This window comes from Amphiprion ocellaris, chromosome 18, assembly GCF_022539595.1.
Source record: "Amphiprion ocellaris isolate individual 3 ecotype Okinawa chromosome 18, ASM2253959v1, whole genome shotgun sequence".
Taxonomy (NCBI): Eukaryota; Metazoa; Chordata; class Actinopteri; family Pomacentridae; genus Amphiprion; species Amphiprion ocellaris.
The window spans coordinates 32041021-32053872 of NC_072783.1; the positions used below are offsets into that span (position 1 = coordinate 32041021).

Here is a 12852-nt window from a genome sequence, read left to right on the forward strand (position 1 = left end):
ATCCAGCTACAGTGCGCTGTGATCTCTTTTTGATACTCTTTGTGTGGTTCAGTCAAGATTCTGTTGAGCAGCTTTGACACATACAAGATTTTCCCTCGAATCTAGAAATCATGTGACAAATCAAGAGGGGGGGTTTCCCTGTTCATGTTAAATCATGAATGTGTTCAGTGTCTCTGATGTTGGCTTAACCCAGTGAACCCCAGACACCATTGTCACTTATGATTTATAGATTCATGACTTATCTTTTTTTTAGCCACAGAGGTTTGATACCATTGTAAGTACAGAGTTACCACCTTATATTAGCTAATAGATCTGCTTTCCTTTCACAATTAGCTCAGTTATAGCTTGTCACTCGGTCTTTTTTATTGGCACATTAATCTCTGGCCTTGTGTTACTTTGCATAAAACTGGTCCTATTGAATTCCATCGAGTTTGCTGTGCAAAGGTTAAATTTGGGTAAGCCAGAGCACTGCCATGGGATTGGTATTGCAAAGTGAAGAGGATTCAAGTGAGATGTCTTACCCTTCTCTGTGGGCCTCTCCCTTCTCCAGTTCCTGGATAACCCCCAGCAGCACCTTGATGGTTTCTTGGCTGGAGCTGATGAGATTTTCCATGGCCTGGAGCTGTGCTTTAACATCCCCGTCCTGATTCATAGGCACTATTTGCTTACAGGCTTCCTGCGTTTGGTCAGATGGTGCCCTATCTGTCTCACTACCTATGCAGGGTGACAGAGGCTCCTCCATGCCCCGTATAGGCCGGGCAGAAAGCTGTCCTGTGTGGCACTGTGCCTGTGTTGTACAGCCTCCGCTGGATCTTGGTAGCGTTTCGCTTGACAGCCCGTTGAGCTGCAGGCCTTTCTTCCACTTGTTCCGCACAGATGGACTATCCAGGCACTCCACCTGTGTGAGGGAGTTCCAGGCGATGGGGCCCGTAACCTTGGAGGCCCTGTCCGGCAGGGTTTGGGACGAGCCCTCCTCCAGATTGAGAAGCTGCCTCTTGGCCGAGCGGTCCGCGTCGGCCTCCCTGTGTTGTAATCCTGTTCTGGCTTTGGATGGGATACTGCAGAGCTGGTACTCTGCCTGTGCTCCGGCTCCGCTTCCTCTCGGTGTGTCTGCAAGGCAGTCTGTGTCTGCAGTGCAACTGAGCAGCAGAGCGTCAGAGCACAGGCCATCAGGTGCAGTGTGCTGCTCCACTGTGGCAATGCACTCATTAGTATGGAGCAGAGCCCTGGTCCTCAGGACTCCGCTTCCCCCACAGGCTCCCTCCTCCTCCTCGTCTAAACCCCGCTCAGCTGCCTTGGACTGCTTCACCTCCATGACAAAACCATTATTCTGACCTTTATAAGTTTCCACAGCCGCCATGTGTTTAAAGGTGTGGCCTTTTTTGCGCTCAAAGGGAAAGGTCTGATAGCGTTTCTTCAGGTCGGGGGAGGTCTGGACGCCTGTGCTCCTTGTGACGTTTGGTATGGATCTGCGGGCGGGGACGGTCATGTACTTGCGGTATGCCACTTTGTATGACATTGGCTTGCCACCTTTCCCGGCTGCCTGCAACTCCGCCTCCCTTTGCTCGTTCTGTGCCTCGCAGATGTCCTTGAAACGCACTTGCAAGGCCTTGTTTCGCTTCCTCACCTGGCGACTGGCTTCCAGGGAATACTTCACCTCCAGCGCCAGCGAGGTGGAGGGCAAGGGCGCTGCCTCCGAGTCAGACTCTGAGTTGGTGAGCATGCATTTGCCACCCTCCTTGCTCACCATGTTTCCTGAGAGGCATGGAGAAAGACACTGTGTTAATCATCAGTAATGAGCACCTTACACAAAGACCCTCACCTGATTATTACATTCCACTCAACAAAACACACATGCTCGCTAAGCTAAGGGAGAAGGGAGGAAACTGTGTAATTATTTAAAGAATATGATTAAAAAATGCTTTTATCAGACTCTTCTGCATACCAAAAACAGCAAATATAATAATTTAAAAGACAGAACAATTTGACTTTGATATTTGATCAACTTTCGTTAGATTTGAGATTAAAGGTAAAGCATGGAAGGCAGTTTCCGTATGCATGTGCAGCATATTCCTCCTTCAAAGAAACCTTTGAATTTCTTTTTTTTATTGCCAGATTTCTTTTAGTTTGCCAGTTCTTTGCTGTTTTCCTGAAATACTTTTAGATTTATGGTGTCAGTATTCCCTAAGAATAATCCTAACAAATGTCTAAGATGCATTTAATCTTCTCTGTGAAACCAGTGTCTCCAGTTTCAGTGCGATTTTCAATCTTTTATCATTACCAGTTAAAGCATCTTTCATTACAGTGCTTCCTCCTCCTGTTTCAAAGTGTTTGTGTCTGTGTTTGTCTAGCAGCTTTTTGCTGTGGTTATCCTTCCATGCACTTACAATTACGCAATAATGTCATACTCTCACACACTCAAACACACATGGTTAACCATCGCAATACACTGTTGACTATGGAGATGATGTCTGAGGTCTGCAGTTCATTTCCGTACTCTGTTAGGCTCAGTGTGATTCTTCACTGTCTAACCTTTCCTTCACACAGTTAATAATTTATAAAAACAGGATTTTGAGGCCTTCTTGGGGGCATGTTTGTACTCCCTCCAAGCATATGTGTCTTTTCATCCTTTATTTTATAACTAAACAGAGGAAAAAGCTGCAAAAAGGGTGATGATACCAGCAAAGAGACAAACAGAGGATTGTACAACAACCCCCTAAGTAGGAACAAGCAGAGATAATGAATTAGGTTTCCTTTGTACCGCAGGTATGTTATGGGCATCATGACTCTGCAGTGTGCCTCTGAGGCTCTGACAGAAACATAATTCTCCCTCTGCCTGCTGATTTACAATAAGCAAATACTCCACGCGCTCATATAGATACTGAATCAGATAAGACAATTATCCCTCTCAGCTTATCTGCCACGACTGCTCTTTGTCAACAAAGAATGACTTCCTATTTCAGACCTGTCTGTTTACCTACCTGGGAGCTATAGAATGGACATTTTTTTCTCCCTGTCTTCTCTGTCACCATCATCTATCACTCTGGTTCCGTATTATTAAATTACAGCACACTGGGTCTCTGTCTCTTTTAGGAGACACATAGTCACCCATCTCATTTAACATCTAACGCAATGGTCTTGTCTAGTGGCATTAAAGACTATCATCTGTAAATATGGCAATTTTACATGTTGGCATTATCATTTAGTCATTGTTCAGCTAAAGATGCAGTGGCAACCTACCTCATCCTCCTCTCCAAAGTTGGAGTGCAGCTCCTCTCCACACTAAGCATGAGAAATCGAAACAGTTTTCCTGTGGACATCTTTGCATGGTACATAATACCTATCTTTTAGACTTGTTTTGTTTTCCAGATGCCAGTTATTTCATGGACATCAGGGTTCTTATCTATAAATAGCCATGCCATATTTGAACAGTTAGCAAGGACAGAAACCGATGTTGTAAAAGCCACTAAAGATAGATGAAGCCAGCAAAGTTCCAGACTGACATTTCTCCCTTGAAACTGGTCAAAAATTACCCATTAATGTCACTGGAAGCTGAGAGCAGCTCAGCATGCCCTTATAGACAGGTTAGAGATGGCAGCTTTCTGCTGTGCAGACAGATGTTTGTTTGATTCTCAACAGGCAGGTAATTACTGATGTAACCAAATGACCAGGGAGTGCAGTGTAATGCATTTTTTGTGGAAAAAGCCCAACACAGAACGCATTAGGAAACCACAAAGACCCTGCACTGCTCACAGTAACAAGGACAAATAAGCACTTCCAATATGGTACAGGAATTATTACTTATTACTATTCAATGTGCATCCATAACATGCTGCAAATGAAAAGCATCTCAATATCGATTTATTTTCCTCTTTATTGGACATCCTGTGATGTATGAGTAAGACCAAACATGTATCAGCCCATGAAAAGTGGACAAATCACAACACATTTACAATTTCTCAAAACCATATCAGTCATAATCAGTGCAGATACACACAGAGAAAGGTCAGAGTAATTTATTTCTTTTTCTTTTTTTCTCTAAAGCACATGTGCAGTTATCAGTGCAAACACAAAGGAGCACAGTTGCCATAAGCTCTCCATTGTATAGCATGTGTAAAATCACTTAATGACTCCTGACCTCCTTTGCCATTATGTTGATTGAGCTGTAAAAGCAGAGGAGGGACTTACAAGAATGCAAAGGGGAATAATCCGGGCTGCACATAACACAATCCAATGCCTTCATTTCCTAATTATTGCCCCAGATGTCCTGCATTTGAAACCTTTCAGTTGAGGGAGGTCTGATTTTCTTTTTTTTTCCCACCTTCTGGCTGTCTGACCATGTTCATTTATTCCCAGACTATTATCTGCCCACTGGCATGGCTGTGCTCTCCTGTTGGTGTCCTCTCCGTGTTTGTTCAAAGGATGACATTTTGAAATAAAGATTAAAATGTTAGCGTACATCCCCTCTCCAAATGAGGTCAGTGAATACTTCTGTGTTATTAGCTTGGCTAGATTTAAACATATTCAACATTAGCAATTTATTTTTGATTACGGTTGGAGTTGCCCACCTGTTCTGAACCATTTGATACGAATGTTGTAGCACCAACACCAGCAGTGTTTTCTCTACACACAGGCTACTCGGTGCATACACTTTAATGGTATTGTATCATATCCTCACTTAAATTTGATCCTTGTTGACATGTCAACTCCGTATGCTGAAGGATGTCTCCCTGGCTTCGCAATATGTGATTTGTTGCCCATGGGGTTCAGACTGAGGTGACTGCAGCAGCACTCGTACCTCACCTCTGGCTGAAACACCACCTCTGGCCTGTTGCATAAACAGCATGATTCAGCACGCAAAGCAGTGACTGTTGCCCCTTTTTATCTGGTGACCCTGGCCCTTCTTTCAATTTAGAGGCAAGTTAGTGAAGTGAACTGACCTACTATTTTCTAGCCGGACCAAAAACAGACCTTACAGGGTCACATGCACATGGCAAAACACATGGACATCTGACCTTGTTTATAGCTGCACAGCTCACATGGCTGTCATTCTGGCACTGTAGGTCACTATTTGGGTTATTTCTAGGGGCACAGCTGTGTTTAGCCGTGATGAGAGCCTGTTGAGCACGTCTGATTCTTGGGAAAATGTCTTCCGTTTAGCCATTATTTAAAGCTTTCAAGTGCTGCATGCACAGTCCAAGTTGCTGTGGTAATACAGATGATTGTTCTTGAACAGGGGTGGTCTTTATGCTCAGACTACATGCTTATTTGAGAAACACACCACGCATTCAAAAATAGGTCCCCATTACTTGCATTTTTTTTAAAGTGTGTATGATTCAGCAGGTTTTTGGGTGGCAGTTGCCTAATTTAACCTTTATTTGCTGGGATGAAATCTTAAAATGTGGAAATTTTCTGTACCTTGATTCAGCCTGGGGATTGAATGTTTGCCTTAACTTCTAGACTGACTAATTTTGTTTTATCGCTTCTGCTCCACCGAAGGGAAAATTCATTAATGTAGCATGCATCGCGAAACTGGTGAATTGATTAAGTGCTGGAAACATGGCTATACATTTCAATTAGCAACAGCAATGTAAACATCTTTTCTTGTTTGAAAATTTAACAGTGTGATTCTGTTGGACCCCTTTTTTATGTTACATTACTTAAACAGCTAAAACGTACACTGAGCATAAAATGTGGAAATATTTTTTTGGCAGCTTAGAACAAGCAGTACAACTCTGAGCTATTTACTCGTAGACTGTATGGCTTCATACTTTTGCTCCAGGGCTTCTTATGTGGTGAGCTTCTTAGTTCCAATTGAGAGAAATCTTAATGCTACATGATACTGGGATATTTTCGACAAAATGTGCTTCCATCTATGGTTTAGGGAAAGTCTGTTCATCTTGCACAGAGCTCAGACCTCAACTCCATTCAGCACCTTTGGGATGAACTGGAACTCCATTCGTGAGCCAGGCTTTATCACCCAACATCAATGCCTGACCTCATTAATACTCTTGTGGCTGAATATCAGCGCATTGCTGCAGACAGCTTACCACATTTTCTGTTGCAGAAATATGGATGCTTTTATAGTACATGTTATTAAATAAATGCCCGTGGTTTGGGAGTGAGATGTTCAATAATGTCATAGTTTTTGGGGTGTATTGTTTGCTAATACTTTGGACAATGTACAACTAAATGCAAAATCACAACTAAATATATCAGGGAGGTTTCCACCTGATGACCCCCAGAGATGTGTTAGGAATCACTGCTCACTGGTGTGTATAGTGATGGGTCAGGATCCTAGGTCCTTCATTGAATGCACATCCTCTTTGTTTGGAGCACAAGTGTCTTGTGTTTAAACTAACAGGCAGTATTAGGTTTTTAAGTTGAACGGAACTAGGTTGAATAATCCCTATTCTTTTCACTGTTACAATTTGGTGTGGTCTCAGTTGCTGCTTGAAGAAACAAGTGACAGTACTATTGGGGTCGACCAGTATATTATTTCAGTGTCAATACTGACACACATTCTTATTAATCAAGGAAAGTGGCAAGACAATATTTAGACCTGGTAAACATTTGCATTTAAAGTGAAATCTTTGGTGTCAAAGTGTAGAAGAAGAAAAGCACTCAGAGCACAGTACTCCGCCAAGGCTGCTCAGTCGTGGTGTAATTTCCAATGATAAGTCCCGATAAGTCAGCAGCGGTGGATTTGTAGTACGATTGCAATCATGTGATCATCAGCAGGCAGTTGACGTAACGTTCACTTGTTGTCATAGTTACAGTGACACCATGCCGTTATCTCACAGTGATACAGAAATCTTTAACAAATCATGGATCCAGACTACAAGCTGCATCGCAGCCAAAATCTAATGAGGTGGTTGTTGTGTCATTTCTGACCTCCTCTGAAAATTTCATCCAAATCGATTATTCTGTTTTTGAGTAATGTTGTGCACAGACAGACAGATTCACAGATTAACAGACAAACGTACGCCAATCGTCACATAACTCCGCCGCGTTCCTTGCCAAAGTAGTAACACAAACTCCAACGCACAACCTCATTAACATTCCTTTGTTTGTCTGAAAAGAGCAATTTCCAAACATTTATCCCTCAGTGTTGATATTCTGTTACTCTTGACAAGTTGATGCAGTTGGTGGGACAAAGCACCAAATCACAGAGTGACCACTGATAGTAAGAGACAGCTGCGGCTTTTATAATATATTTATTGTGTTGTGAATCAGTAAAAATTCCAATACAAATAATCGGAAAATGCTCAATCTTGGCTCTATAACAGACTGTGCCAATAATCATTATGCCTGCCATCAGCCCAGTCATGGAAATTCTAAACCCTCCTCTAATTTAGCTTTACCTTTACTTGTTTTGTTTTCCTCTTTGTTATTTTCTTCTCTGTCAGCTTCAGCTCATAATTACACAGCCCTTAGTAGTGTTTTTACAAAGTCTTTAATCTGCCTCTTACCAGCACACTGATTGCACGGTAAAAAGGTGTGCTGGGAAGGTCATTTAACAGTATGGCTTTAGTGTTGTTTTTTTATTTTCTGTCTGTGTCAGTGCTGCACCCATGTGAGCAGGGTGTGATGTGACGGTGTATTTAGCTAAAGGATTGACTGTATTAGTCGATGTTGAGGGATAACATCAGTATAGTGCATTAGGCCGGCACCAAATGCAGCAGATCTTTTGTCAGTTAATGGTAGCTTAATGCTGTGGCATAGCACTGGAAATTACAGGATTTTATGGGATTGTCTTTCAAATAATTTTTGCTCAGCTATCATGGGCTAGTGATCTGTTGTATCATTTCAAAGATTTCTCTCAGAACCATCCTATTGTATTGCAGTAATGACTAAATCACACCTGTAACATATTTTGTTGAGAGTGCATTATGAAATAATTAACACACTTCAGTCCAAGTTACAATCCTGTTTGGTTCTGATATAACTGAAAATCCACTCATCAGATTAACATAGCTTGGATTAAAACCACGTCTTCCTAAATGGCTGACAAACCTCACAGATGATTCAAAGTTTTTGGACTTCAAGAAAAAATAGAACGATAATGCACAATAGTTGTTTAGCATTACTGCTCAGCTGGTGTTTGCATGTTTAATTCTAATTAATATTTCCATTAACGTTGTGTATGTTTTGATGTCAGAGGCCATGAAATGTCACAGAAAGAATCCAGATTTGCTGTTAATCTGCAGCAATCAGAATATCCTCACATGCTAAATTTCTCGCATATGCACTGCTTTGATTGAAAATCCATATGTGTAGTACATATGCTTTTACATCTATATTTTCTATCTCGACATTTATCTCTTCTGCTCATTGATTCCAAAGTAAAATGTGTGCATGAGACACAATACATGAATTACTGCAGTTACAAGACTTTATACAGCTTCTCATTGAGCCTCCTAGGCCTTGTAGCATGTGTTGTGCATAACACACTCTACTGTGTATTGTGCTAAAAATTACTATCATGTTCCAACATAGTAAACTGTCAGCCTACTGTTGTGTTTATTGGGTACTTTCATATCCTTGGACTGCAGCCTATGGACAGTGTAGCTTTCTTATTCTCTTTTACTCACTATGTCCCTGCTGAATTGTACTTGTTTTCTTTGTTATTTCCTGACTTACTGTATTTAATTGGCTTTGTGTGATTCACTCGTGCCCAGGTGGGTTTCTTGGGAGCATGATGAATTCTAAGGAAGCATGTCTGTACGTCACTGAACATACAGGCTACTGTAGGCAGTAAAGGATATATGCTGCAAAGGCTGCCTGTTCTAATCAGAATGCATGAGGTCATTTTCTCCTTTTTTCCCGCTCTTTGTCTTTCTACAGAACATTATATCTCTCCTCTGTGTTATTCCTTTTTTTTGTTCACATCTTGTCTTTGTCTTCCTTCTTTGTTGCGTTCTCTGTGTCTTTCTGTCTCTCCCTCTCTCTTTGCCTCTAGACACACTGAGGTTTCAAAGCTGATGGGTAACTAGAGAACTCCCCTGCTGTTTTCGCATTCCTCATAGTCATCCCCAGCAAACAAAAAAATAAAAAGGCAAACACATGCATGCAACCACATGCTAGGATTGAAAAGAAGAGAGTAAACAGGTACAGGAAGAAAGAATGAAGAGTTGTTACTGTGTTTGAAAGGTGCAGAACTGAATGTGAGTACAAAATACATAGAAATAGAGATGAAAGCAGAAGATGCAGCCACAGAGAAGGAGCCATGAATAAGAATAGTTAGAGGTCAAGGATGAAAGACACCCAAAGCCATCCTGTCTTGTTGGTAAGATGTATCTATTGGTCAGTGCAACTGAACCTCATGATCTGAACAATATCATGGAGATGGTTATAACATCTAAAAACTGTTTATTTAATGTACTGATTTTTTCAAAGAAAGTTTTATAAAGACTTTCAGCATGTCCACAGACCATGCTGAGCAGTCCTAGTTGTAAATACAATCAAACTTCATTTACATTTTAGTCTTTTAAGGAACAAATTTTAGTGTTTTCTGTCAAGAAATAGTTGCAGTTTTACTTCTAAGAAAATCACACTGCAAGTAAATTGTGCTGAAATGATGAGTTGATGAGCTGGAACCTATTGACAACAATTTTGATAATTATCAACTAAATTGCAAAACATTTGCTTGTTCTATCATCTCAAACCCAAGTATTTTTGTCTTATATGTCATTGAAAATTGAATTTTTGGATTTTAGACTTTTGATTGAGACAAAGTGTCACTTTGGCCTTTGAAAAATTATTTTTTATACTATACATTCAGTATATTTGAGACAAAATGGAACTTTGTATGCAAAAGAATGTTAGCTACAGCCCTAAAAAGTAGTTGACAGTACACATATTATACAGTAACATTTTTACGTTTTCCTTTTTACCACAAAGACAAAACCTCCCTAGCTTCTGTTCCTCTGCCTTTGGGCCTGTTGGAGCCCCAGCTGGCTGGGCCCCTACTGCAAAGCAGCAGGAAACACACTTTACACACACATACACCAACGCACACTGGCAACAACACCCAGGTGAGATCAGGTGCAAAGTCTCCTTCTGTATGCAACAAACGTACAAAGTCAGCCTCACACAAAAACACACAAACACATCAGCCCCTCTTCAAAAACAGACGAGCACGATTCACCTCAACTGCATGGCGTTGTTATGGCGCTCCCCGGGAAAAAAAAAATCTGACTCTTAATGAATAATCCTATTAGCACATGAAAGGTAACATCTGGCTTGTTCCAAATGCAGTCATTCTTTTATAGGAGAGTAATTTGTTTTCTGGATGGATGAGTATCCCTCCCAATGAGCAGGCCATGGGAGGGGAATGCACACTTCACCACTCGTTCAGAAACTTGTGCTCTTTTTTTTTCAGGCCAACTCCAACATTTTTCCCTGCCAGTTCACTCAGTTGTGTGCAACAAGATCTCTGCGTATGAAGGCTTTGTTGCAACTTTGTTCTGCCTTTCTATCTCTATGTACCTCTCTGCATTTGCAGTCATTGTGCAGAGGAGTGGGATGCATACGCTGCTTTTTTGTGGCTTTTTTTTTGTTTTCTTCCTTCTTTCTGGAGAGTTACTGGGTGAAGTTTAGTCTGATATCACTGATTCCTAAAAATATAGATCAGCTTTGAAGCATTAGGCCATCACATTCATTACTACTAGACTGCCGTACCCAGCTTTTGCAGAGGCAGCTTGAAGGGTAAAGGAAGAGAGGGAGCGACACATGAAGGGGATCATTTCTTGTTTTCTTCCATTTCTAACCTGTAATTTTGTGTAAAATTGCAGGTTTTACACAAAATTTGATGGCAAGTATGTACTTTTGTGTCACCCTTTAAAAAACAACAGGAAAATCTCAATATCCTCTCTTGCCTTACTCTGTTGTTTCTCACAGATAATCTCTCTTTCCCTTGCTTTATGTCTCTTTCTCCTTCTATCTGTCTTCATTTAGTTTTCCTCCGTCCTCTTCTCACTGTCTGCGGGAAGTGAAATAGAGCATAGGGAAGATTGTATCGGAGCGTTGATGTGAGCACTGGTTGAAGGGGAGACAGCGATAGCAGGAGCTTGGTGGGGATGAGTGGGGCTGACGTGCATTTTGTGTGGCAACTGAAGGACAGTTGAGATGTGAAGGGTTTTTAAGCAACCCATAGTCTTGAGCCCACTCTCCATACCCTCACCCTACCCTCCCCTACACATCTACACACACACACCCATGCACCAATCATCTGTAAGGAGACGGTGGCTTCACCCACTCCATTAATCTAGATTAGTCCTCAGTTAAGGTCCTTCATCTGATGCAGCTAACTGTCTGATGGCCAGTACTCGTTACCTTTTTCCCTGTGCTGAAAGCTACCTGCCCTCTGTTACCATCCACGGCACAGCAGATTCATGCAACAATTCTACACTTTTGTTTCTTTGGGTTTAGATACCAGTGTGTTTTATGTAACGCTCATTCAGCTGCAAAACTGAGAGGAAATGCAGCATCATGCAAGTCCTCGTTTGCAAGCGCAGTTTTAGTTATGTATGCTGATCCACTCAGGTTAAATCTGGATCAGAGTCCTCCTGGAAACAAAAACCTAACCTGCCACATCTGATAGATGTCAACTATCAGTTGGCTTCAGCATTTTCATGTTTAAAGTTTTGGAAAGTGGCTACATCATCTGTCAAAGTCAGCACATTCCACAACCTAGAATCTCCCTTAACCACTTCACCCTGGCTGAGGCAACTAGGCATAAAATCAATCTGAGATTTACCTCCGTTCATCAGCCACACATATTGGATATTTGATCACCTGACTAAAAAGGGAAAATCTTCAGTAAAAAAAATTAAAATCCTCACAGCTTGTCCCAGGCTCAGTCCCACTGAGCAAGTAGATTTCTCGGATTTCCCTCTCCAGAGGTTATTTGAATAGACTTTCCCTCCCCTTTGCAGTTGGAGCCTGAGAGGTGAAATAGAGGAGAAGACAAGAGTAGAGAGGAGCAACTCACCTCAGACTGTGAATTACTGATGTTAAGGATGTGATAGCCTAGATCCCCAGTTGTGCCCATGCATGCCCGTTTCCTTAGTGGGTTAGAAGCGAGCTGGAAGAGGAGGCAATGCCATGGCAGAAGTTAACAGGACGGGCAGGCAGTGGCACGCAGTCGAACACAAGCGGCAGTAGTTGGAGTAGTTGTTGCACATCTGCGTCCTCTGATCCAGTGGCGTGAGGTTCCTCCAAGCCCCAGACAGTCAACACTCCCCCTCTCTTTTTCCTGCTCTTCTCCACCCGCTCTCCTCTGGTTCCCCTTCTTCTCTTTTCTCCGCACGGCGTCGGCAGGGGCTTTCACGCACTCACACATGCACGCACACACACACACATGAGCAGACACACCACACACACACACTCTGTGGCTGAACTCCGGACGCCTCAGCGACGGAGCCCACGCAGGCAGAATATCCCCATCGTGCCGCCGCAGTTCTGCTCTCTGGCTCTCTCCTCGTTTCTGTTTGTGTGCGTCTGAGTGTGTGTGGAGAGAGAGAGAGAGAGAGAGAGAGACAGACAGACAAGAGAGCGAGGGAGAGAGAGAGAGATTAGGAGAGAGGGGGAGGGAGGATTGGTGAGAGAGAGAGAGAGAGAGAGAGAGAGAGAGAGAGCGAAGGGAGGAGGGAAGGTTGCAGTGGACAAAGTAGAGCTCTAGTTTTGGCTACATCTGGCAGCTTCATGCACCGTCCCTTTTATCTCATCATCGGTTCAAGCAGTTTTTTCTGTGACCTCACTTCCACAGACACCATATGCACATCTTCACTTCACATCATCCTAGCTGTAATTTCTTTGGCGTGAGCAGAAGAATGGATTTCTTGCAAT

General features: G+C 42.3%; 2 protein-coding genes across 4 annotated transcripts in view; one reads left to right on the plus strand and one right to left on the minus strand.

Moving 5' to 3' along the window:
• Positions 1 to 12525, minus strand: part of insyn2a (inhibitory synaptic factor 2A) — a 37447-nt gene extending 24922 nt beyond the window's left edge. The window contains exons 1-2 of the mRNA XM_023271488.3: positions 11996 to 12525; positions 522 to 1755 (exon numbers count right to left, since the gene is read on the minus strand). Coding sequence (XP_023127256.1) covers positions 522 to 1750 — 1229 coding nt within the window. The 5' untranslated portion in view covers positions 1751 to 1755; positions 11996 to 12525. The remainder of the gene's footprint in view (positions 1 to 521; positions 1756 to 11995) is intronic.
• The window catches only part of dock1 (dedicator of cytokinesis 1), a 187648-nt gene that overhangs the window by 102299 nt on the left and 72497 nt on the right, over positions 1 to 12852 (plus strand). The window lies entirely within an intron of this gene.